This window comes from Rhinolophus sinicus, linkage group LG01, assembly GCF_036562045.2.
Source record: "Rhinolophus sinicus isolate RSC01 linkage group LG01, ASM3656204v1, whole genome shotgun sequence".
Classification (NCBI taxonomy): Eukaryota; Metazoa; Chordata; class Mammalia; order Chiroptera; family Rhinolophidae; genus Rhinolophus; species Rhinolophus sinicus.
In genome coordinates this window covers 181,326,691-181,352,800 of record NC_133751.1, presented here as the reverse complement: position 1 = coordinate 181,352,800, position 26,110 = coordinate 181,326,691, and the positions used below count along the sequence as shown (strand labels likewise).

Sequence of the window (26,110 nt, the reverse complement as noted above, 5' to 3'; positions counted from 1 at the left end):
GAATTTTAAACTAGCAAGTAATCTGCACATATTCAAAATATCATAGTACTTTTCAGGGTGTTATTTGGATTCCCAGGTTAGAGAGATAAGGAGAAAAGGATAGGGGATCATTTCTTCCATTTTCTCTGATGTTGTATTGATAAAAATACTTCCTTTGTGTAGAGAACACACATACACTCTCAGTCAGGACCTGTGCCCATGAGAGGTAGTCCTGCTCTTGGGAAATGGAAGGATTCAGTCAAGACTGGTTTGTACTCAGACATGGACAGCAGTTTAGTGGTTACCAGAGGGAAAGGGGGGAGGGGACTGACAGATGAGGGTAAAGGGGGTCAAATAAATGGTGACAGAAGGAGACTTGACTTTGGGTGGTGAACACACAATGCAGTATACAGAGGATGTATTTTAGAATTAATTGTACACTTGAAACCTTTAATTTTATTAACCAATGTCACCCCAATAAATTTAATAAAATTAAAAAAAAAAGAATGGTTTGTAAATCACCATAAAGGGAGGGGCAGGTGATAAAGGCTGAGAGCCATCCTGCTCCCCCCTGGTTCAGATGTCTGAACCCTGCCCTCTCGGCAGTGCCTCAGGGAGGCAGGGCATGGAGACCAGCTCTTCAAGCCCTAGTTGGCAATGCTAAAGAAAAGTCTTCAGTCAGCCCATTTTATCTTCTGCAGAAACTGGGCTCCTCTGTTTTGTTAATAGTGTATCCCAACATGTACTTGAATCATCTGGCAAATAGTTCTTTCTCAATAAATATTTCTTGAATGAATGAGTGAGATAAAATTCCTCTTCCTCCTCTTACAGAAAAAAATACATACTCTACTACCTGTCCTCCTTTGGTCTTTCAAGATTGCTATGGTGGTTTTTTTATAATGTGATTTAATGAGGACAAGGGATTATATTCCAAGAGCAGGATGTGGAGCCTATATTGTCAGGAGAGAAAACTGTTAGGTATTGTTTTGCTAACCTTTTATTGTTTAAAACTGACCTAGCTTTCAACAACTAAATTGGTATTGGTATTAAATGTTTTCTCATAGGAGCTGAGCTCTGTAAAGCAATATGTGCAGAATAGAATAAATAAATGAATTATATTTCTTTCATTGTAGATCACAGATTGGTCATTTTAACAATGCAGATACATAATTTATTGGTGGCCATCTATTTCTGCTGCATTGATAACTTACTCAAGTTGCTTATTTTATTGTTTTCATGGGTTTCTACAACAAATGAATGTGGTTAGAGAATTTTTAAAGCCTCTTATGAATGAACATCAATTTAAATATTTCTTCAGGTAAAATGTAGCCATTTTCCCCCAAAATAACTGAAAAGAGAAGTCGTAATTAATAATCATTAAATCCAGAACCAAGTGTGATTTAGGGTTTTTCTAGCCTAGTGGTTCCACTAGTGGCCAGCGGACTTAAAATACTTTGTTCTAGCACTTACATTTTGCAGTCAAGGTCAAGTTGGTCACTTTCTATCCAGTCCTCAACCGAAAACTCCATTGGGTTGTGAAAACTAAATCTGACGGTGCAGTTGAAAAGCTGCTGGTTCCCTGGAAGGCAGGTGCTGCGGGCTGGCAGAGGGGCCTGCAGAGCTGTCCTGTGCTGTGAAGTGCTGGGAGCTTTCCCAGAGACGCCCTCATTGGGAGTCTTCTGAACCCATGATTTCAGTGGGTTCAAAGTGACATCACACATTATTTTTCCTTTACATAGTCTTACAGATTAAGAATTCTGCTGACTCTGTTACCCTTGATGGGCTTTTTTCTTTGAGATCTGGAAGGGTTCCTGGGAATTTCCCAGGATATGAAGGTATTTTTTAGCTTGGATATCTTGACTTAAAATTTAACCAAGTTTCTTTTGTCAAAATATTTGTAGGCCATTTTATTTGGCCTAATGACCATAGAAGAGGTGTAAATTATTTGGCCGTTACTCTGATGGCCCATAACTTGTCAGGATATGTTTAAGCATTATAGAGTTTTTCTTTAGTTCTCCTGGCAACTTAGTTGGACTTTAATGTTGCAGCACCCACAGATTCAGAAGAAATCTCAGTACATCAAATACCTTTGTTGTGATGACGTGAGGACCCTACACCAGTGGGTTAATGGTATTCGTATTGCAAAGGTAGGTTTTCTTTTGGTTTCATGACAAAATAATGAGGTATTTAGTGGTTGTCACGATAGTTATTTTGGTTGTTTTATGATTTTGCCAATGTCTGCTTTTCTCAGACCTAAGGTTTTATGTTTTAAATGTCTTTTATTCTTTGGCGATTGGCATAAACGTAACAGTTGGTATCTATGGAATAATACTGCCAGTAAAAGATTATGTAGCATCAAAATGATTTATTTTGGCTTTGGAGCACACGCTATACGATTATTATATGGCAGAGTTTATCCTAAGCAAAAGAAATTTTTTGAAAATCAAAATGCCTTGGGGTGGGGGAAGGCATGAATGGGCGGATCACAGGATATTTAAGGCAATGAAAACATTCATACTCAGTGTGATACTATAATGGTGGATACATACATTGTATGTTTGTCCAAACCCATAGAATGTATAGGACCAAGACTGAATCTAAGATAAACTATGGTCTATGAGTTATTATGATATGTTGATGCAGGCTCATTGAGTAACAAATGTACCACTCGGGGGGTGTGCATAATACGGGAGGCCATGCATGTTTCGGGCCCTGGGAGTGTCTGGGAAATCTGTACCTTCCTCTCAGTTTTGCTGTGAACCTAAAACTGCTCTAAAATAAAGCAAGTCTTTAAAAAAATATTTTAAAGGACAGCTTGAAGATGAATGATTATACATAATAATTGAAGGAGTATTTATGCCTATTAAGTAGCTGAAAATAAAATTTATTGTAGCTGTAAAATCAAAGTTGCTTTAGGAATAATTGGAAAATATCTTTATAATAATAAACATAATCAGAATCAAGTGTAAATTCTTGCTGCCTTCATAAAAATGAGGAAAAATAAGAGATTGTAATTTACTGGTATTAAAAGAACTTTTGAAGTATCACAGGTATTAATTTTAATACAAACTATGAATCAGTAAACAGAAATGTATCCCCCTTTCCTACCTCATCCATCTGTGTCGTGTCCTGTAAAGCTCAGATGTCATCATTTACTGCCTTCTGTTTAGTACGGGAAGCAGCTCTACATGAATTATCAAGAAGCCTTGAAGAGGACAGAGTCAGCTTATGATTGGACTTCCTTATCCAGCTCAAGCATTAAATCAGGATCCAGTTCTTCCAGCATCCCAGGTAGTTGGAAATGCCCAAAGCACTGTTTACCACCAATATGAAGGTATCTCTATAGGGTGGTAGTAGATCTGGTTATTTCAGCCCGATTCTTAAAAACCAGAGCCACACCTAATTTCAAAATTAAATAGGTATATGTACTTCTGCTTTACTGTTAGGGGACAGTATCTCAGGCAATCTAATAATACCACTTCTCACAGAGTGATTAAATTTTTATTAAATCTTTATTAAAAGATTGATTCTCAGTGTATTGAAGATATTGAAAAAAAAGTCACTCCTCTATTGATGGTTCATTAGTTTCCTTATTTGCTAGGAGTTCTTCCAAGACAGATTGTCAGAATACCAATAATGTTATGTGAACTTTTTATTGTTATTATCAGTTTTTCATGGTAAACCATTTTAAAAGAATCAAGAGTCTCTATTAGCCCTAAGGTAAGGGAAGTTTTCTAGTGGGAAATATGGGCTATGTTTATATGAAATGAGTAAAAATCACTTGTTGCTATTCTGCATAGCACCTGGTCTTGTGTAAGAAACCTATCTGAACATACATATTCATACTATCAGAATACTATCTTATATAATCCTGTTTTTGAAAATTTATTCTAAACAGAGTCTCAGTCAAATCACTCTAATCAGTCTGATAGTGGAGTATCTGACACTCAGCCTGCAGGTCACATGCGCTCCCAAAGCATTGTGAGCTCCATCTTCTCCGAAGCCTGGAAGCGAGGCACTCAGTTGGAAGAGTCCAGCAAGGTAACATACTCGTGTTAATTTATATAGAGGAGTCTGTGGTGTACATGCGCTTAGCTTGTTGCTGTTTTATTCCTTTATTAAGAATATTTCTTGGCTCTATTTCAGTATTCTTTGACTTTTCTTCATAAATGAGTTTTTGTGAATGGGCTCTAATGACCTAAGATATCAAAACAAACAAAATCCCCAGCAGTTTTTAACTCCTTTTCAGTGGCTCAGATTTTTAAGAAATAATGATTTTCTCCTTTCCATCCTTAATCAGTTTAGATGGGGCAACACCATTGAGTGCCAGTGCCGTAATTTTTTTCCAGAGAAGCTTCTAATGGTTGATTATATATTCAGACTCATTCCTTTATCTTCTTTTCTTTTATGCTTTTTGGTATTTCTCTGCACATTAATGAATTTTCTCAAATTATAGTATATATGGAAGGCTAAATTCAAATTAAAACCCTTAAAATTTTGGATCCCTTAGCCTTGCATTGTAGCTTGTTCAGTGACACTGAAATACGAGTATAATTATTGCGAGACTATTTAGAATAAGAGAGGTTCTTTAGCCCAGTTGAAAGACACTGTATCAGTTGCCTCTGAAGTTCTGTGGGTGAGGGTGTGTCCTAGCTGCATTCACCCTCTCAGCGGGCAAGAACTCACACCCTCACTGACGAACCAGCAGCACACCTGGCCTCACCATTTTGTTTTTACCTCCTGGTTACTTTGATTTTTTCGTTCTTTTGGTCTGAATCACTTATGCAAGTACATTCACCAATGAGAATTAAGTGGATATTTTCCCTTAATTTATTCCTTTATTTGGTGCAGGTGTAGTTGATTAACTGGCCCTTGAGAGGGTGGAGAAGGTATTAGTAACCCAGTGTGGGGTCTCTTAGAAATAAATATTTGAGAATTGGTTCTAGTGACCTAAATTCTCAAAACACTGACAGTTTAACTCCCTTACCAGAAACTGAAACTTTAATAATTCTCTCCCTCCCAGAACTTAATCAATTTGGATGGAGCAACCCTGTCTGGTGCTAATAACTCTTCTGTACAAGTATCTAGTAGAGAAGCAGGTTTACACAATTGAGACATCTGAAAGAAAGTCTTTACTGTACTAAATTTTTAATGGTGTTACCCATGTGTTTTTTAAGTGAAAGGCCAAGGAAAACCGAGGTCCAAATGCTCTGTAGTTAAGCAGGGTCATCTGTCAGGGCAGTTTCAGAAAGAGCGGGAACCCTGCCACGCAGCAGTGACCATGTGTTTGAGTCTTGATCCCTGTGTGTTTCTTCTGTTACCTCAGTCTCGGGTGCCAAATGAGAAGGTCTACTCCCCAGCAGCAGCCAAGACAGGGTCAAGTTAAGGTCAGGGGTTGTTCTGTGGAAACACATTAACAACTGGGTGACGCCTGTAACCAGTCTTGCAGACTAATGCTTTTATGTTGATGTGCAGTTTTTAAAGAAACATGTGACTGTCCTGATGAGCATTAGAATTCAGCCCCGTAATGGGCCTTCTTGTCTACTAACCTAAGCACTCTCCATGCTAATTAGATGTCATTCATAACTGGAAACAAATGGTTTATCCTGGATCCTCATAGGATGTTCAAAGAATGCAAAAGATGTACTTAAAGTTATAAAACCAAGGGTCCTTGCTTTGCTCTTTTCAAAAGTACTTGAACCACGTTCATGCATGAGTAGCTCCAGGAAATAAATGCCCAGATGTGGTAATTTGGGCAATGCCAGGAGGTGCCCAGTTGGGTGGTTGTTGGCAAACTCTGGCTCCCATTTCTCCATACATTTCCTTTACTCCAGCCTTCCAGAGTTTCCTCTCATTTTCTTCTTGCTTTTTCTGTATATTGGTCTGATCTTTTGCTGTAATGTTTATGAAGCATTTCTTTGTGTATTTTCCAGTAAAACAAATGTCAAGAATGCCCCCTCTTTACCTGCATTTCTGGACTTCTGTGCATGTTGGATGCAAGTGTCTCACACGAACACGAGTGTGTGTGTCAAGCTCATTCATTGCTGTGTGGCTGTGCACGTGTGCTGAACATTCTCATACTGAACATTCTCATACTCTCACGCGTCAGCTTACTATGTTACAGCATCACAAAGCCATCCTCATCCCTCCTGCTGGGGAGACCTCCACCAGCACTGCTAAACCCCGCTGTGGCATCTGCCCCACGTGGCTGCAGTCATGGGCTGACAGCTGATCTGGACCCCTCACAGCTCCCTTGAGAGAGTCCCGGTGGGGTCCAGGGCCCAGCGGCCTTCCCACGGCGGCTGCCATTCCATTGCACAGTGTGGCCCCGAGAACAGCTCTTGCAACGGAACACGGTTCCTACATTGTTTGGCAGTCTAGCTATTTGAGAATATGGGGTAAATGAATTTTCGCTGTACCCTTGCTCCCCAGGGAGTCAGATTTTAGCCTTCCTGACATTGTCCATCTTTATGGTCACCAACTGCTGCATCTTTTCATGCATGTCCCAGAGTTCTTGCGTTTTAGTTTTCCCCAACCAAAGCTTACCTCTAACTGTTTTGTTGTGTTTTCTCTCTCCCACCCCACCCTTTATATTTCTTTTAGGCCAGAATTGAGTCTGTGAATCGCCCCTACACTTCACTTATGCCTCCTTTATCCCCACAACCTAAACTAGCCACCCCCTACACTGCCTCCCAGCCTTCCCCTCCCCTCCCGCCTCCGCCCCCACCCCCTCCTCCTCCCCCCCCACCGCCCCCACCCCCTCCTCCTCCTCTGCCCAGCCAGTCTGCACCTTCTGGGGGCTCAGCAGCTACCATGTTTGTCAAGTACAGCACAATCACCAGGCTGCAGAGCGCTGCGCAGCATTCAGGACCCCTGTTTAAGCCTCCAGCGCCCTCAGCCATGCAGCCTCTGCCCTCGACCTCACAGGCAGTAAAGCCTCAGATCCTGGTGCCCCCCAATGGAGTTGTGCCCCCGCCCCCGCCCCCTCCCCCTCCCCCCACCCCGGGCTCCGCCATGGCCCAGCTGAAACCGGCCCCTTGCGCCCAGTCCCTTCCCCAGTTCAGCCCCCCGCCTCCTCCACTGAAGATGCATCACCTTCCACACGCTGTTCAGGCGGCTCCTCCGGCACCGGCACCGCCCCCACCACCTCCTGTCCCTGCACCCGTCCCGCCCCAGGCCCCCCCCAAGCCTCTTGTGACCATGCCACCAACCGGCACCAAGACTGTGCCTCCCGTTGTGACACAAGCTGTGCCACCTGCATCTACTCCTCCAGTCCCCCCAGCAAAAAAGCAGCCAGTGTTTCCAGTTTCTCATATTCCGCCATCTCCTGCTGCTCCCGGCCAGGTCCCCCCACCCACGTTACCCAAGCATCAGGGCTTCGGTGTGAAGCCACCTCCCTCCCCGCTGTCCCCGGTGCCCTCCGTGGTGAAGCAGATCGCCAGCCAGTTCCCGCCCCCTCCCACCCCTCCTCCCGCCGAGTCGCAGCCCTTAAAGCCGGTCTCAGCAACTGTAGCCCCCCAGTCGCCCCCTGCTGTGAAAGCAAAACCCAAGTGGCAGCCGAGCTCCATCCCTGTCCCTTCTCCGGAGTTCCCCCCCCCTCCCCCTGAGAGCAGCCTGGTGTTTCCTCCTCCCCCGCCGCCCCCTCCGCCCCCACCGGCCCCGGCCACGCCGCAACTGCCAGCTACACCCACAGCTGCTCCCGCCCCTGACAAAAGTGGGTCTCCAGGCAAAAAGACCAGTAAGACGTCCAGCCCCGGGGCAAAGAAACCGCCCCCGACCCCCCAGCGAAACTCCAGCATGAAGTCCGGCGCCTGTGCCGAGCACCCTGAGCCTAAGAGGCCCTCGGTGGACAGTCTAGTCAGCAAGTTTGCTTCGCCAGCGGAACCCTCGGGGTCTCCCAGCAAAGAGACCCCTCCACCTGCAGCGCCCCCCAAACCGGGAAAACTGAATCTTTCTGGAGTTCACCTTCCTGGAGTGCTCCAGCAGGGGGGTGTGGCGGCAAAATCCACTCTCCTGAGTGGGCGTGCCAAGGACGCCTCGGTGGTGGAATTTCCTTCCCCGCCGTCAGACTCGGACTTTCCACCTCCTCCACCTGAAGTCGAGCTGCCTCCGCCGCCTGTAGAGATCCCAGCAGCCTTCTCGGGAAACACCTCTCCGAAAGTGGCAGTTGTCAATCCTCAGCCACAGCCCTGGTCCAAAACGTCAGTAAAGAAGGCGCCTCCGCCCACACGACCCAAACGGAACGACAGCACCCGCCTCACTCAAGCGGAGATCTCTGAGCAGCCAGCGACGGCCACCGTCGTGCCACAAGTGCCCACCTCGCCCAAGTCCAGCCTTAGTGTCCAGCCTGGATTCCTGGCTGACCTCAACAGGACACTGCAGCGGAAGTCCATCACCCGGCACGGCTCGCTCTCCTCCGCCCGCGTGTCCAGAGCAGAACCCACCGCCACCATGGATGACATGGCATTGCCCCCGCCACCCCCCGAACTGCTTTCTGACCAACAGAAAGCTGCTTATGGAGGCAGCCACATATCAGGCTATGCAACGCTGCGGAGAGGACCTCCTCCCGCTCCCCCCAAAAGAGACCAGAACACCAAGCTCTCGCGAGACTGGTAGTTACCACAGGACTTGATTGTCATGGTATCTGTAATCAGTTCTACAATCAGCTCACCTGATCACCTATGAATTCAGGTGTTCAGAGCCTCCTGGTCTGTTATTCAGGTAGTGTCCAGCTATATGTGTGTGTACGTACGTGTGCGTGTACGTGCATAGCTATACATAGGATAGTGTATATATGTATACGTGTGTGTATGTATATATATAGCTGAGAGTGATTCTATTTATTTCTTTTCTCCTAATCTGAAAATGGGTGTTGTGTATTTTGGGTGGAAGAGGCATGGAAGCGGTGTGTGTCCTATCCCTTATGGTTTCTATTACCTGTCGTGTGGATTGGACCAAAACAACTTGTGCTGACTTATTGGGAAGGTATTTTACAAGTGTCCACGTGAGGCCATCTGTGTGCGTTGTGTATTTTATACTAAGAGGGATGTACAAGGTGCTGCACCTCAGTTTGGGAAGACGACCAGAATGTTGGCTTATCTGTGGGCTTTGGGTGTGTTTTTTACCCAGTTGGCTGAAGTTAGAACTGCTTGACACTTCTTTACTGTACCTAAAGGGGCACTTTAAATCAGGAAAACCTCTCCACTTCATAGAACGGGTAAACAGTCCAGTATGGGGAAACTTTCCCTGACACTGTCTACGTAGTGTGCACAGGAGGGCAATACCTGGCCGAAGCATACTAGTGGTGGTACTGCAGCAGAGGCCCGCCCGGTCTAGGACGTGCTGTCACAGGTGAGCTCGTCGCCTACAACATGTGGATCATTTAGTATTAGAATCCTGGTAGTTCTTGGTGAATGCTGGAGTCCTTTTATTCATGGGCTTTGGAAGCTGTAGTAAGCTTGGCTTCATGATCCTTGCTTTGACTTATTGTAAGAGAATACCTGACACAATACCCTGGAATGCTGTCCCAGTATGTCTGTGTCACGTTATCTTCTTATACTATATGCTTTAGGTAGATGTTGATATTAGGTATCTCTAGACAATTGCTGTATCAAATATACCCATCCTGTGTCCAATACGGTGCATCATTATGAAATGTTTTTTTGTGTGTATTGCTTTCTAGGAGGATGGGATGATTAGAAAAGAGAACAAAAGTGGCCCCTGGACTGTAACGTGTGATACAAAGAATTCCTTTGTATCACGTAAGTACGGGACTATCATGGAGGGAAAAGAATACATGAGCTTTTGGTACGGGAGCGTGCTAGGGCCCTCGCCTGTCGGAGCCTGCTTGTGGAGCTCCGTCCAGGTTACCAGGTGTTTTGCTGGCGTGCAGCCCAAGTACAGGAAGTGACAGGACATACTGTGCAACGTGCAGTTTGGCGTAACATGAGATCATTGCTCTAATGACACTATAATTATGCTTCACACTACACTTCATACACTTTTTTTTTCCTGTGAATTTTCCTTGGTATTTGAGAGAAATGTGATAAATTAACTGTTGTTAGTAATAAAATGCAATCTCAGACTTGCTCTTAAAGTAAAAACTAGCCACCCCAGCAATGGTAAATGAGCACATCTCATGACGAAAGTCTCTGCCTGTCGTGACTAAGGATTACCAGGGCAAACTATGAAAATCTTAGACACTGTCCCCCAGGGGAAAAGTGATGCAGTGCAGTGGGGCAGACAGGAAGTAATTCACGAAGGAGTGAAGGTTGCACTGTGTACGCAGGCACCCATACAACCCGCTCTCCGACCAAGTACATCATACAAAGTGGCACCTCTCCACTGTCACATCTCTGCGACATTGTTCAATATATTTATGTGGTTATAGAGCAATAAGAATGTATGCCTTTGTGCATTTTTTAAAGCCCTGCTTCTTTAAAAAGATACCCTTTGGATATTGTCAATTGTTCAGTTTTGTGGGCTTGGTGTTATGCTTATGAAGTGACCTTGAACATCTGCATTAACTTGAGCGTGCACAGCGATTGGGTGACATTTGGGTAATTGCCAAGCTCCACTGCGACTTACGAGTAATCTCCCCTAGCCTCAGCCTGCAGTTTTATATTCTAAGAATCACCCTTATCAGTGGGGTAGAGTTATTGAGAATATGAATCCAATGATATATTCGTCACTGGGTTTTTTGTGGTGGTGGTGGTCTCTTTTTACATGAAGGTGGACAACTTTAGTAACGTTCCTTTAATCATCCATCACCTATGGTTTGAGTCCTAAGATACAACCTTTTGTTTTTTTTAGTGTGGGCTTTCTTGGAACTTATTGTCCGTCCTGGTGAGCCATCATGGACTGATGCTTTTGGTGTATTATTTTCCTGAAAGAGCAGGTTATCCTTTAGAACAGTAGGGACATCAAGAAGAGAGCTGGGTCAGAGGCACTGCCTGCCAATTGTTCCCCAATCCAGTGGCTTGTCTGACAATAGGTTGTTTCTTTTTACATTTTCTCCAAAGATGGAAAAGGCTATTAATCAACTTTTTTCATTTGTTATGTGAATCAAAAAAACCAAATACTTTAGATTATATTCTAGTGTTTTATTCCCTAGTGGGGTTTTTTTAATTGGATTTTTGTTGGGATGTAGTTTTGTGGGGTTTTGTTGTTGTTTGAGACTACTCTGTTATTTTTGTAACTGGTCCTTTTCTCTGGTGTGTTACGGTAAACACCTACTGCCAGATGACACTACACTGTGCCTTCTTTCACTGCCTTCTGCTCAGCAGCTCTAACCCAGCATAGCTTCTTCAGGTCAGAGAAAATCTGGACAGTTGACTTGGCTGTACTGAAAAATGAACAGCAGGGCCCCTGCGATTGGGGGCAGTGCCGACAAGGGCCTGTTAGAGCTAGCAACCTGGTTGGTGAGCAGCACCCTGAACTTTTACCAGATAATTTCAAAATTGGATCACCCTCTCCTTCAAATTTTGGTACCGAACAAAGGTCAGCAACAAGTTACATCAGGTTCTCTGGTACTAATATAAATGTTAGACTATTTATTGAAATTTGATCAGCTTGGCTTTTACTGCCCAAATAAATACATTTTCTTTCCTTAGCTACTATAATTCTCACTTGGGAAAAGTAACTTTTCTTAAGGTTTTTACAGTTACCAACTTAACTGTAAATTGGATTTTTAAGATACCTGAGACTTTTAAAATGAGAAAGACTGCTGGCTCTTAAAAGCTATAGGAAATGCTTTTTAGCAGAAAATTTCAAGTACAGTAAGTACTACAGACATGGTGTTTCAGTCCCCTAAAATCAAGGTGCTCCTGGCCAGTGATGGCATATTCTGTTCAGGGCTGTGAACTACTTGGAAGTCCCCTCTCTCTGTTAGATTACTTGCCCCTGAAAACAATGCTGAGTTTATCAAGAAAGTTAAAACAAAATTGGGAGATCATGAATAATAATTCCAGTAGATTGACAACTCTGAGATAAAGGAAAATAGGAGCCGAGCATCCAATTAGAGTTCAGAAGCTGCATTCTGGGAGAAAGCAGCTGGTACTAAGTGTGGGTCAAGGATGTAAAGTTATAAATTAGACTGAAAAAAAATTCCAATGATGTGGATAGGTTTGACATGACTATCAGACCACCAACAGAACCTTTTCCACCTTTTTTCCTCAGCTAAAAGCCATTTTATTTTACAAACACAAGGTGATTTTAAACAAATAAAAAGTGTTTTCCAAATTTTATACATTTATTACCAAACTTTTTCATATACCTTCAGAACTAACAAATTATAGCTGATGTAATCTCACAGCTTTTGTTCAAGTTTAGACCAACTAAACCTGTATGACTCTGCATAATTACAGGTGTAATGACTTGCTTTAATAATTTGGATTTATATACACTTGAGAGGATGCTATCTATAAAAATCACATTAGGTTGCATGTACCTTTCGGCACTTTTGAGTTTTGTTTTATATACTTTATATCATTTGTATAAAGCAGGACATCCCTTATCCTGTAGGAATATGTGACAACTCACCAGGTTGACATTTGCTCCATAGAGAGATGCAAGTGGAACAGGATTAAATATCCCACTATCTCTTAAAATTTATTTTCCTTTAAAAATTCAATAGAACACTATTTCTACACCTTTACTACTCCATCCTTCAAACTAAACAAGTGCTCTATTATGCCCTTGGAAGGTCTATATGTAAAAGAAATCTTCAATTTAGCCGTAGAATAAACTTGCTAAATAAAAATAAGTAAAACAGTAGAATTGATAAACACTTGAAGGAAAAAATCTCCAGTTGGCTTGCTCTTTCGCTCATTGAAGTGAAAAAACTATTTAGAAAATACCTGCTATAATCCCCAGTGCCTTGAACTCTTTGGAGGAATAGTGAGAGAAAAAAAAAAAAAAAAAATCCAGCAAGCAAACTTTGAGGTGCTAATGAAAGAAAAGGGAGTGCTTCTAGTTTACACAGAAATAGAAAAAGTGACTATCTTACAAGAGATGGCTTCATCTCCCTTAACGGGGACTGGCTGCTTTCTACCAAAGACACTGAGAGAAGAGTCGAGTCGGGGAGGGTGAATACTACGTATTTCTGATGGCAAAGTTCAGACACGGGTTGATCACGGGTGGATGGCTGTTAACACCAAGCTCGTAATGGTTGAAGCCTCATCCTCTTCGTAGGCAGAACATGCTTGCAGCACTTAAAGGGAAAAAAGTCCTTGCATTTTTGGAACTGTCCATTGTTTGTTAAATTTATTGTATCCTAATACCAAAAACTGCCATTTTCCATGATTCCTGCCCCTATATTTTTTCCTCTATTTGTAAATAATCTCTCCTAGAAAATAAGCATTAACTGGAATGTTTCAAATGATTTTGCTTAATTTTATTATCAGCCATTAGTGAACTCCTTTTATAGAAATGTACATTTAAAATAAAATATCCTTAGCTTGTTCTAAATGTTGTAAAAAAAATTGTTTACTGTTTTAAAGGAAAATTGCACATTATATTTAACTGGGATTGCTCCCTCTCCACATTTCTTTAAAAAAAATTGAGTCAAGGCTCACAGTGACATCTATGCTGTGGGAACTTTGCTATAAATAAGTAAATAGATACAATGTAGTAATATACTTTTTTAAAGCATGAAAAAGAAGGCAAAAGGAACTGCATTATAAAGTACCTGATAGAAGACATTATTCAAACGATTATGCACAGCTTGGTAAAGATGAAGTTACAATTTTTCTTTCAGCTTTGTTGCTGTTATTTTCTTCTTAAATGTATGCTCTCATTTCATTATGTGCCTTGCTCCCTGATTGTGCAAACCTATATATATAGATATATGAGACAGAGATTCAGTACTACTGACGGTGTTTTTGTTCTACTGCTGGATTAAGTTATTTCCCAAGTTACTCTTGCCGGTTCCTGTCAGTGACCTGTTGTAATGGCTTAGGACAGTAGTCATACAGTCAGTGTAAATTTGTTTTCCAGTTACCTGTTTTCATTATTGTCAGCTTACCCAATCCTTAATAAAAAGAATACATAGATTTCAATTAAACCTGGGGACTTTACTTGACTGGTTGTGGATCAGCACCATTGAGAACCTGGTTTTGCTATTTATGTTGGGTACCCAACAACAGGCTGTGCAATGAGAATAAATTGTGAAGGTAAATAAACTACAATTTGATGTGTTCAATCAGTTAACCTTTATGGAAAGACTATACCAACAAACTAGGGAGCTTTGGTTATTAAATACATTAGCAATTAAGTGGTAACTTTGTAAAGCTGGTTTTCTTTAAACAAAGTACAGCTAGGTAGAAACTAGCACAAAAGGGATCCTTTTTGTTCAAAGCCTTGGTATCACAATTGTGTTGGACTGCTATGTCAAGGTGTGTATAAATGTGTATTCTAATATATTTATAAATCACTTTTTTACCATTTACCAAAACTAGGGCAAAAAAATAGGAACTCTCCTTTTTATACTAAAAGAAATCTATTTGGGGGAAAGCAATCAGAAAAGTTCAGGTTCACTTACACAAGTAGGGATAGAAAAGTTCATTTGTAACAGCTGTCTTGAAAAAAAACAACAACTTCAGAGATGAAAACTGTTTTAAGCCTCAACATTTTAAATATTTGAAGTTTTTAAGACTTGCTACAGGAGCGGACCGGTGGCTCAGTTGGTTAGAGCGCGAGCTCTGGGCAACAGGGTGCCGGTTCGATTCCCACGTGGGCCAGCAAGCTGCGCCCTCCACAACTAGAATGAAGTCAATGAGCTGCTGCCCAGCTCCCTGGTGGCCAGATGGCTCGGTTGGTTGGAGCGCGTCCTCTCAACCACAAGGTTGCCGGTTTGACTCCTGCAAGGGATGGTGGGCTGCACCCCCTGCAACTAACAACGGCAAATGGACCTGGAGCTGAGCTGCACCCTCCACAACCAAGATTGAAAGGACAACAGCTTGACTTGGAAAAGTCCCGGAAGTACACAATGTTCCCCAATAAAGTCCTGTTCCCCTTCCCCAACAAACATCTTTAAAAAAAAGAAAAAAGACTTACTACAAAGGAGTGCCCTGGTTTAAAACAACAGGGAAGGATCCTCCAACACAAACTTACATACTGGTAACCTTAGAAAGAAAAGAGGTTACTTGCATAAATATATTTACAAGACACTTAGATATACTTTGTGGGATTTTATTTAGGTCAAGTTAGTACACAGCAACAATTCCAAGTACAATTTTAAAATTAAAAAGTGAATGCTCCCCCCGCTCATGGAGGTGGTTAATGGCACACACAAGAAACATCACTGGCAACAGACAGCTCCCACAGGTTTTCCTGCATGGTTTTTTCCTAAACTCAACACCAGTCCTCGCCCTCTGGGAGCTAAAAGTACAACTGGCCAGATCACAAATTGTTCACATTCTTTTTTGTAAGCCACTTTGTTGTTAAGAAAAAAGATGCATGGACACAAAAACTGCTTTTCATAGAATTCTGGTTGCAAAAGGCGGTTCCATTTTAATGTGAAAATAAGCTTTTTGTTTTTTGGGGTTTTTTTTTTTACAAAAAAATCTCAAGATATGAGCAAGGATCACTTATACACACAGCTAGGCCCTGTCATTTCATTTGTCAGTTTTTAAAAAAGAATTATGAGATTCTCAATAAGAAATGGGAATGAAGATGAGCATACAGTAAACGTAAGGTAATGAGCTCAGTGCCTCTGTTTAACATAAAGAACTGTTTTATAAGGCTCTCTCAGATGAGGCTGTTTGCTGTGCTCCTGCCAGTGCTGAAATATTTTTGCTGCATACACCTAAATGGAGAAGACCACTTACACTGAGTGTAGTTTTAGAAGAATTAAAATGAAGCTTTTTCACTAATTAGGGTTGTACTTAATACACGCGTTTAAACAAGTTTGAATACTTGATGGTGTTTATCGAACCATAGCATATCTTTTCAAGTATCTTCCTGAAGACATCAAGTAGACTCTTAATTTTCAAAGAAACATACACCACATTCAATTAAGACAGTTGTAGAAAGAGTACCCCAGCAGCACTGAGTTAGGAACTTTACTGTTATTAACTAGCTGTTATCTGAACTGAAACATCTAATCTCATCAGTAAAATGAGACTAAATAAAATCTAGCTCTACAATTCTATGATTCCAAGTAAATCATGTGAGGGAAATTATCACCTTAACACCAATCAGGAGTTCCTGGCCAAAGAAGTTCTGAAGTGATTCAGATCCATTCTTTACAAAAACTTGGCAGTAACCTGCCAACCCCTCCATCAAATCCTTTTCAAAGGGAAAGGTGGCCTTAAAAAGAGAACAGTTCCTAATGCAGAAAGGTCACCTGCTAAAAGAAAACACAAAAGGATGAAAAAACAAAAAACCAGCAAACTACCATCATTTTGATGCCTCCAAACAGAAAAATCTTAAGTAATCATCTTAACAGACTGCTAAGGAACACAACTCTGTTATGGACATCACCGCAAAGATGCACAAAACAGTCTCTCTAGCTGGGTAATAAGCAGAAGTGGGAGGGGAAAGAAGGGGAGAGTCAAATGTCTCACTGGTGAATCAGGAACCAGCAACGCACAGGCCCTTGCCAACCCTGAGGTGCCTGAGGGAGACAGCAAGTGGCAAAAGATGGAAAATACTGAGAAGACATCTTACAAGATTCATATTTATTTCAAACACAGCAGACCAGCAGACTGAATCTCTCAGGTCTAGATTTTGACACATTAACACTATTTTTGTTTCAGATTTATTGCCTTAGCCATAAGGTCAACAAGTGTATTTTCATCCACATTTCCATGGCCTTTCAAACAGTTCTACCAAAAACTGTTTTTAAAAAAGGAACAACTCTTCACTTTAAAAAAAAAGGAAAAAGGGAGTGAACACTACATCAATAAGAAACATTTCAGGAGGGAAAAATCCCGTCTCATAAGGTTCTCTCTGTCCTGATAACACGGTCGCTCACTGGTCAGCAGATTTTGGACTTGGATCATCTTTGCCACATTTTATGTAGCATGTGATATTTCTACATTCATCTGGAATTCCTACTGCCAACTGTCTTGTCTCGTAGTTTATAAAAAGAAAAACGGGGAAAATGTATGATAAAACGTGAAATACTACCCTCAGACTATTAATAGCATGCAATCTATGAAATATTACATACATTAAAAGTCTCCAATTACTGTAGGCCTGGCCCATCATTATTACATAATATCCTTCCAACACAATATATAGAATTCAAAACTACAAAAATTTAAAATATGCAGAAAATCCAACAGGTATTGTTTTTAAAAAGAAGTCACATTCACATTAGTACTAAATGATATAGAAAACATCAGTGGACCCATGGACCCCCTGCTGCAGGCCTTCACCAATGTCTTCTGCACCCCCTTCCTAGCAGGGGTCCACCAGGCAAGCCACCCGCCACCAACTCTTGTTACAGTTATCTTCTCTGCTTCTGTAGGTGTGAGCTATGGGAACTGTTTGTTGGACTTCATAATACCCTCTGCCTTATTAAATCCACTAAGCTTTCTCAATAAAAAATTACTGAAATAACTGGAACATCTAATTTCAAAACAGTTTTCCTAGTTACAATCCAACACTAAGAAGAGTTTAACCAAGTATGGTCTAGATTGGATCTGTAATGAAGCTGAAGGCTCAGAGGTCAGCCAGGCCCTTTACTTTGAAGGAAAATGGAATAAATGATGTCGAGCTGACCAAAAAAGCATGAAGTGGAACGTAGACTGAAGGCAAGTGAATGGCAGCTAAATTCAAAGTGTTGGAGAGAGAGAGCTAAAAGCAAAACAGCTGACTTGCAGTACGTGGGCAGAAACCCTGCAAAGTTAAAACAAGCATAAAAAAGGTAAGGAAACTGTATCTGAGTTTCAGTTAAATGATGAAGTTTCATGCTCAGATAACAGGTTCACAAGTGGAATGTTAACTTCTGCCTACACCATCTGAACTTCCTCACACACACACTAATATGCATGTTCATTTTTCAAATTCCTCTATCCGCACTATCTCACGTTCAAGGCCTACATGTGAAATACAGTTGACCCTTGAACAATAGAGGTTAAGGGCACTGACTCCCATGCAATTGAAAACCCACCTATTACTGTTGATTCCCCAAAACTTAACTGCAGTCAGCCCTCAGTATCTGTGAGGGAACCCCCGCCCCTTGGATACCAAGATCCTCAAAGACACTCAAGTCCCTTTTATGAAATGGTGTAAACCAATGCACACAGTTGCTCCTCCACGTCTGTGGATTTGCAACTGCAGCTCGAAAATGCTATTTTTGACCTGTATTTGGATGAATCTACAAATGCAAAACCTGGGGATATGGAGGGCCAACTGTATATTTATTGAAAAACAATCCACATATAAGTAGACCTGGGCAGTTCAAACCTGTGCTGTCCAAGGTTTGCTATGGCTTCTCCCCTTTGACCCAGCACAGGGACGTCACCTGGCAAAGCTCTCTTCTGGCCAAGTCACTGAGCCTGGGAAGAACCCGCGAAGCTCTGGGCCTGACCCTGAGCTAGTCCATCACCACAGTATCTACCCGCAGAGCAGCAAGCCCTCCTGGCTTTTTAAAATTATTATACTGATTACAGAAGACAAGCGATGATTAAAAGCCATCTGCCTTACAAACTCCACTGAATTTGAAGCTATAATTAGTCAGATAAATCAATACTTTATTCTCTCAAAGTTATGTCAGTTTTTATCTACATAACTGGCCTTCCCACTATTCTCAGTCTGAGATATAAGGTTCAAATTCTTACCAAGGGCAGCTACTTCAGAAGCCAACGACAAAATCAGGAGAGTATGTATGTTTTGTGGAGTTAAGTGAGTAAACAACTCAACAGCAGCTAACACTGGCCATTAGTAACATTCCGAGAGCACAGTAGCAAGCCTTTTATTCCCTGCAACTATCAAGAAACTTGAAAACTGCTATTTTCAGAAAAGAATAATATTTCTCTAGATAGTGAAAGAAGCTAAGAAATAGTTGGTCTGACTTCCAAGATCCTCTTCCTCAAAATAGTGCCTAAGGCACGGGTTTAGGATGCCTACTGAGCAGAGCGTTTCTACAGTTCAATCTCCAGAACCTTAGGAACCTTCCTGTCTAGCTTTACGTGCCCAGTCAGCGTGTGCGCCAGGCTATGGCACCCCACACCTGTGACGCACTGGCCATCAGTGGCAATGCAGTCTCACGCAGCAGCAGCACATTACAATTAAACTGGCAATTGTCAAACACCCTCAGGATGTTTGGAGACTCATTTCATCATTCTCATCATCTACAAACAGAAACATGAAGGGGTGCAAGTCAGTTCAGCATTAACTCTGGTGCACTCAAGTGCTGAGAGAATGCAGAATTTACAGTGTTAAAGAGGAAATGAGCCATCTGAAACTATAAAAATGGTTAAGTATGGTACTTAAATATGGGTTCCCCCCTCCTCACACGAGTTCGGCCACAAGGCTAACCCCTAGCACAGGCCCTGAAGAACATCCAATGCCACAGACTGCAGGAGGAGAAATCCCACGGGTGTACAGTATTCCTGAGAAAGATCCCAGATTTTGTTCTGAATCAGTCTTAACCTGATTTGTTTTACACAGTTATGCTGTTATACCTGTGACATGTTCAGAAATGGTCACTTTATTTCAATCCAGATAGCTCAGCATAGTACAAATGATGGCAGAAAGATCCAATTGTTCACACTCAGCTTGCTTTTTTGTTTGTTTTAATACTGGGGGATAACCGAAAAACAAAAACAAAAACATAAGTAGTTTTTATCATTTGTATCCTTCATTCATTTCACTGGAGGGAAATCCCAGGGCCTTTTGATAATCTGGGAAGACCTGACTATTCCTGTGAGGGAAACAGCCATGCTGAGCTTTACTCAGAGTAATGCATGATAGATTCCACGTAATTCCCGGGAAAGAGCCCAGTCACTCCATTCATAACTCCCTCATACCAACCATCGTCGTTCTTCTTGATGACATAAATAATGGCTCCTTCCTGAAAGGACAGCTCATCTTCCTTGTCTTTTGTATAATCATAAATTGCCACAACTGCAGGGAAAAAAATAGGATGTGAAAGAGAGTAACATTCTTAGAAAGACAAATAAATATCCATCCTTTCCCAATTTCTGCAGCACTTCAAATACAGTGACTTTCTAAACACAGAACCCCCCAAATTTTGTTCTAATATTCAGTCCTATACAATGGAATCCTACCTTTTTCAGGAGATTAGGTTCAAAACAATATAAATGGCAAAAAATCAGTCAAATTACCATTCAACAGCCTATGGGAAAATACCTCACTGAAAAGCAATACATAGTCCCCTATTGGGAAAGATGACTATTTCTTCAGTTGAGCTTGTTTCGTTGAAGCGCCATATTGTGTAAAAACACCTGTCTTTAAATATTAGAATTATACTGGTGCTTTAGATACACTCTGACAGGTAAGTGAGAAAATGAGACACTAAAGGAACAGCGGAGTTACGTCTCCTTCCTCACTTTCTGGAGCCCATGCCAATCCATTGAGTAGGACAGTAGTCGCAGCCCCACAGGTTGTATGTGTGAATGATGGGAAGAGTCCTTATATATATTCTTTCAAAACGCGTTATGCCCCAGATTTAACACCCACAGTCACAGACTGATGAGAACCAAGATGCCTGTAAGCTCTCTTGTGATTTCATTGCTTAAATAACTTGGGACCTGGAGCCTTTCAATGACATCTGGAACAAGCTCTGGTTCCTAAGTATTATTACACCTACCTCAGCAGTTCAGTTAAACTGGATACCCTAAAACTTGCTCCAATCCACATGAAGATTTATCTTTTTTATAAAAAGATCCTCTGTATCTTTTTTATATCACTCAGAATTCACTCAATAACAGTCTCCATCTATCCATCACTCTGAGAAGCAAGCATATACTGACTTTGTACCATTTCTCATGCAACCTTAATCTTCACATAAATAAGCAACAAACTGCAACAGGAATTTCTGAAATACTGCAACTTGCCCCAGTTAATTTGTATATCTGGCTTGCTTTAGTAAAATTAAATGGCTTCCTTAAACTCTGAATATTTGCCATTATAGTGATCTATTCAGGAAGGCAGAAAATACTTTAGCGGGACCTAGAAGAGTTTAGTGTTTATTTCTCAAAATATAACCAAAGCCCTAAATAATTAAATATATAATTAAATGACATACAAGTTTAACTATACATGTAAGAGAAAACAAGATATGTATTTACTATTTCTAGTTAATCTAATATTTTTAGGTTTCTTTTTTAGTTGATAACACTCTTGGTGCTTACAGAGATGTAAACCTGATGAAAAGTAGTTCAGAGAAGAAAACCCCCAAGTCCTGTTACTCTTGCCTCCTAAATCTCCCCAATCCAACACTTCTCCATCACCACCATCACTGCCCTAGACAGTGGGGCAGTCTTTCCACTGGAACATACACAACACTGGGGGGGTACCTGAGGATTTTCTGAGCAGCGTGAGTGACAGATGATTTGGGGGAGACTCAGAGTCTCAGCTTTTACAAATACTATTCTCCAAACTGATCTGCTTGAGATACCTTCAGTGAGACGTCAGTCATAAAAGCCCTCATTTCCTCTTTATCCTTCTACTTAACAAAAGTATAATGGTGCACTCACTGTCTTAAACTACAAAACACTTCTGGATGCCAAAGCAACAATTCACAATGCTGGGGGTGGTATCAGGAAAGAGAATTACTCCAGTAACCCAATCTTTTTGTAAGTTAGGTGGCTCCATTTCTTTGCTTTTTAACAAAAAGACTTCAATGGAGTTATCAGCTGACATCATAAAACATTTTTAAAGATAGAACATCATTTGACTTTTGGAAAGTAATTCTGAAGGAGTTAAAACAATTGAGTGACAGGCCATGAAAATACTTCCATTTGTATCTACTTATTAATGTGAAGACTGTTTTAGCATCACTGCTTTAGTTGAGGCCCTCATCTCTTCCTTAGAAAGGCATCCAACCTGGTCTTCCCAACTCCTATTTTCCTTTCTAATGTATTCTACACTATTATCAGGTAACTTAAAAAAAAAAGTTAAGATATAAATACATGGGAACTTATCATCAACCTGCTTAAAAATTGCCATAATTTTTTCATCATGTTTTCAAAAAGTAAAAACAAAACAGACCTTCCATTGCTAATTACAACTCACTTCCCTTCCTGCACTCACACCACAGCCACTCTCTCCCTACAACCCACCCCTGTCCTCTTGCACATGGCACTATTTACCATGCCCGAGACAGCCATGCCATTTCCCTCAGAGAAGTCTCTGCCTGGATGGCCCTTCCCACCTCTCTTCTCTGCCTAAGAAACTCCTACTTATCATTCAAGGCACATCACAAATGCCTTGTCCTCTGAGAAGCTTTCTGGAGTCCCCAGATAGAATTAATGGCACTATTCATTTTTTTGACAATCAGCATGGAGTATCCATGCTGATTTTTAGAGATACAAAGATGAACAAGACAAGAAACTGTCATAGTCTTGTGAGGACAGAAAAGTTATCTGATAAATTACCATACACTGTGCATACTTCTTCCAAGAAGTTATGTCATCGAGCTGGAAGAACACAAGAACAGATGGCTTGATGGAAGGAATATAAAATGGGTTCTGACTAGTAAGTTGAAGTTGGCAGGAAGAATTTAATGCTAGCAAACTGTACAGCCAAGACTCAGGTCCGCCAGAGCTCAAGCTTAGGACAACAGTTAAGAGTGGGCTCTGGAGTTGTACCACCTGGTTCAAATCCTAACTCTACCATTTACTAGATTATAGAACATACTTAACTTTCCTAAGCTGCTTTTTACTCTACTGTATAATGGGAACTGTAATAGGGCTAATACCTCAAAGCACTATTATATTAAAAGAGGCAATGCACATATAAAACATAGCCCAGGGCATTGTATATGGTAAACATTCTCTACAAATGTTAGCATCTTTTATTATCATTAATAACCATTATGATGTACTATCTTTTCTATAACACTAACATTTTCTGTTAGTCTGTTAACATTATAAGTTATTTTTGAACCTCATTTCCTAGTTTGCAAACGGGCAGACTAATTGCCTTATGTATGTAATACGTCTTGCATTATGCCAGGCACACAATGAATACATGAAAACATCTGTTCTCTACCCTGGTTACATCAAGATACTCCCATATATACATTACCTCCTCTTGCCTAGCATGGGCAGTAATCAAGGGTTGAGATAAACCTTCTCCTATGGCAGTGGTTCTCAACCTTGGAATTATCTGAGGAGCTTTAAAAACGCTGACGTGGGCCCCCGATGTTCACAGACTCTGATTTAACAGGCCTGGAGGTGCGGCCATATTAAACACTCCCTAGGTGACTAACCTGTCGGCAGGGCTAAGAACCAGGTCCTAAGGTCTAAGACAGCAAAATGAGCCATTAGGCAACAATCCTAACATTCACACACACGCAAACAAACAAGCTGAACACAGCTGGTTATTTTTGTTTTTGTTTTGCCAGAAAGAGTAAAGAAGAGCTTAGTTTTCCTGTTCCGAAAGACTTAAACTTCACAGACATAAATCAAACCTTGAAAAACCTCTTAGGGAACAATTCAGGCATACTCTTAAAATTTAAAGAGTTATGTGGACTAAAAACAAATTTACTTTCCTCTCTTAACAAATCTCTCCAGATTCTTACAACATGTCCACTGAAAAGTCAGTCTTTAGAAAGCAAAAATTTTCATTCTGCTTTTCTCTTAAGGAATAACTGCAGTTTTTTCAGACTGAAAACTGTCATCACTTTGTCTAGGACAGTGTTAAAATCAGCCAGGGAGTGAATAAAAACACATCAATGCCCAAGGCCGCATCCCAGGGCAGTACCTTGGCTGATTTTATCCTCCTTACAAACGGCTTCGTTAGGGTGTAATGTAGATACAAAACACAAGCATTTAAGTGTAGAGTTCAATGAGTTTTGACAAATGTATGCACCTGTATGCACAACAAATGTACAACGACCACCACAATCATCACATACAACATGCCCATCACCCCAAAATTTCCGTATGTCCCTATGTAAGTTCCCTCAGCCACCAGTACTGGTTTTCCTTGAAAACCACAGATCTTCCTGAATTCATTTAAATAGTCATAAAGTGTGAGTTTTTTGTGTCTGGTCCTTTCATTAGTGTGACACTTACAATCCATCCATATTGTTGCTTGTATCGGTAATTTGCTCATTTTCACTGCTGAATGGTATTTCATTGAACGTATGCATATCCCACAATTAGTTTTATCTATTCACCAGTTGAAATACATTTGGTTTGTTTCCAGGTTTTGGCTATTTGAATAAAACATTTATGAACGTTCAAGTCTTTGTGCGAAGACACATCCTCATTGTTCTTAAGTAAACACCACAGGAAGGAAATGCCAGATCAGCTGGTAGGTGTGTATCTAAGTGGCTGAAACACGATAACATTCTTTCCAGCGCTAAGAGCCCCAGTTTTACCACACTTTCTCCAACATGTGGGATTATCAGTGTTGTTAATTGTAGCCATTGCAAAAGGTGCGTAGTGGTACTTTGTTTGGTTTTCTGTGGCTTTAGGTCGCATTTCCTTAATGACTAAACATATGGAGCATCTTTTCATGTGCTTATTTGCAATTCATGTATCTGTTTGGTACAGTGTGTTCAGATCTTTTTTTCCTACAAGTTGTCTGTCTCCTGAGCTACTTTGCAAATATTTTTTCCCAGTCTATATGGCTTGTCTTGTCATTTTCTTAACAGTGTCTTTCAAGAAGTTTACTTAATGAAACTCAATTTATCAATTTTTTATTTTAAGCTTCATGTTTTCTATGTGCTCGCTACAGGATATTTTTCCTAACCTCAGGGCACAAAGATTTGTCTCCTGTATTTTCCCCCAGATGTTTTGCAGTTTAGGTTTTACACTCACATCTAAAATACATTTCAAATTAATTTACATGTATGGTGAGTTAAGGGTGGAAGTTCATGTTCTGCATAGGGATATCCAACTGTTCCAGCACGATTTGTTGAAAACACTCTCCTTTCCTCCGAATTACCATGGCACCTTGGTCAAACAATACGTGTGGATCCTATTTCTGGATTCTATATTCTAGTCCCTGATTTATATCCCTATACTTACACCAGCACCACACTGTCTGGAACACTGTAGCTTTACATGAAAACTCTGAAGTCAGGCAGTTTAAATCCTCCAACAGTAACCTTCTTTTCAAGATTGTTCTGACTACACTAGGTTTTTTGCATTTCTATATAACTTATAGAATCCCCTTGTCAATTTCTGTAAGACTGATTTCTGGAATTTTGGGAGGGTTGCATTCAATTTATAGATCAATTTAGGAGAAAACTGGTCTCTTAACAATAATGATCAAAGAACATAATATATTTCTCAATTTAAGGCTTTTAATTTCTCTTAAAGTTATATAGGTTTCATCAACAGATCTTGCATATATTTCATTAAATTTATGCCTAAGTATTTTGTATTTTTATATTATTATAAAAGTTATTGTTTTATAAATTTCAGTCTTCAATTGTTTGTTGCTAGTATATAAAAATTAATTTTGTACATTGACCCCCTCGGCCTGCAATCTTGCCAAATTCACTTTTTAGTTCTACCAACTTTTTTGTAGATTCTTTATGATTTTCTACATAGAAATCCTATCTTCTGCAAATTAAGACTATTTGATATTATCCCACCTCACGCTCTGTTTTCAGTTTTTGTGTTTTTTCCCTCCGGGCCTCATTTTGCATATTGTCTTATCAAGGTTGCTAATCTTTTCTTCTGAAGTGTCAGTTCAGATACTGTGTTTTTCACCTCCAGAAATTCTATGTGGGTTTCTCTCTTTTTAAAAAATATGTATTCCACTTCTCCCTTGTGTTCATGTTTTCCTTTACCTTCTTGAACATTATGTGGCATTTATAATAGCTATGCAATGCCCCTATATTGGTAATTCCACTATCTTGGTCATTTCTGGGTCTGTTTCTATTGACTGTATTTTCTTTTAGTTTGAGTTATAGTTTTTTTTTTGTTTTACATGACTTGTAATTTTACATGTCTTGTGATTGGATGTTGGACACTAT

General features: G+C 40.7%; 2 protein-coding genes across 56 annotated transcripts in view; one reads left to right on the top strand and one right to left on the bottom strand.

Annotated features, from left to right (window-relative positions):
• Positions 1-15,418, top strand: part of RAPH1 (Ras association (RalGDS/AF-6) and pleckstrin homology domains 1) — an 85,680-nt gene extending 70,262 nt beyond the window's left edge. For 10 of the 11 annotated variants that reach the window (XM_074340529.1, XM_074340501.1, XM_074340494.1 and 7 more), the window contains 4 exons: positions 2,028-2,126; positions 3,150-3,270; positions 3,878-4,020; positions 6,583-15,418. In XM_074340529.1, coding sequence (XP_074196630.1) covers positions 2,028-2,126; positions 3,150-3,270; positions 3,878-4,020; positions 6,583-8,595 — 2,376 coding nt within the window. In that variant the 3' untranslated portion in view covers positions 8,596-15,418. Of the gene's footprint in view, positions 1-2,027; positions 2,127-3,149; positions 3,271-3,877; positions 4,021-5,305; positions 5,367-6,582 lie in introns of all 11 variants that reach the window. The other variant, XM_074340537.1, reaches the window with a different exon arrangement.
• ABI2 (abl interactor 2) overlaps positions 15,153-26,110 on the bottom strand; it is a 105,162-nt gene continuing 94,204 nt past the window's right edge. For 37 of the 45 annotated variants that reach the window (XM_019726864.2, XM_019726869.2, XM_074340603.1 and 34 more), the window contains one exon: positions 15,153-20,055. In XM_019726864.2, coding sequence (XP_019582423.1) covers positions 19,880-20,055 — 176 coding nt within the window. In that variant the 3' untranslated portion in view covers positions 15,153-19,879. The remainder of the gene's footprint in view (positions 20,056-26,110) is intronic. The other 8 variants (XM_019726863.2, XM_019726865.2, XM_019726875.2 and 5 more) reach the window with 1 other exon arrangement.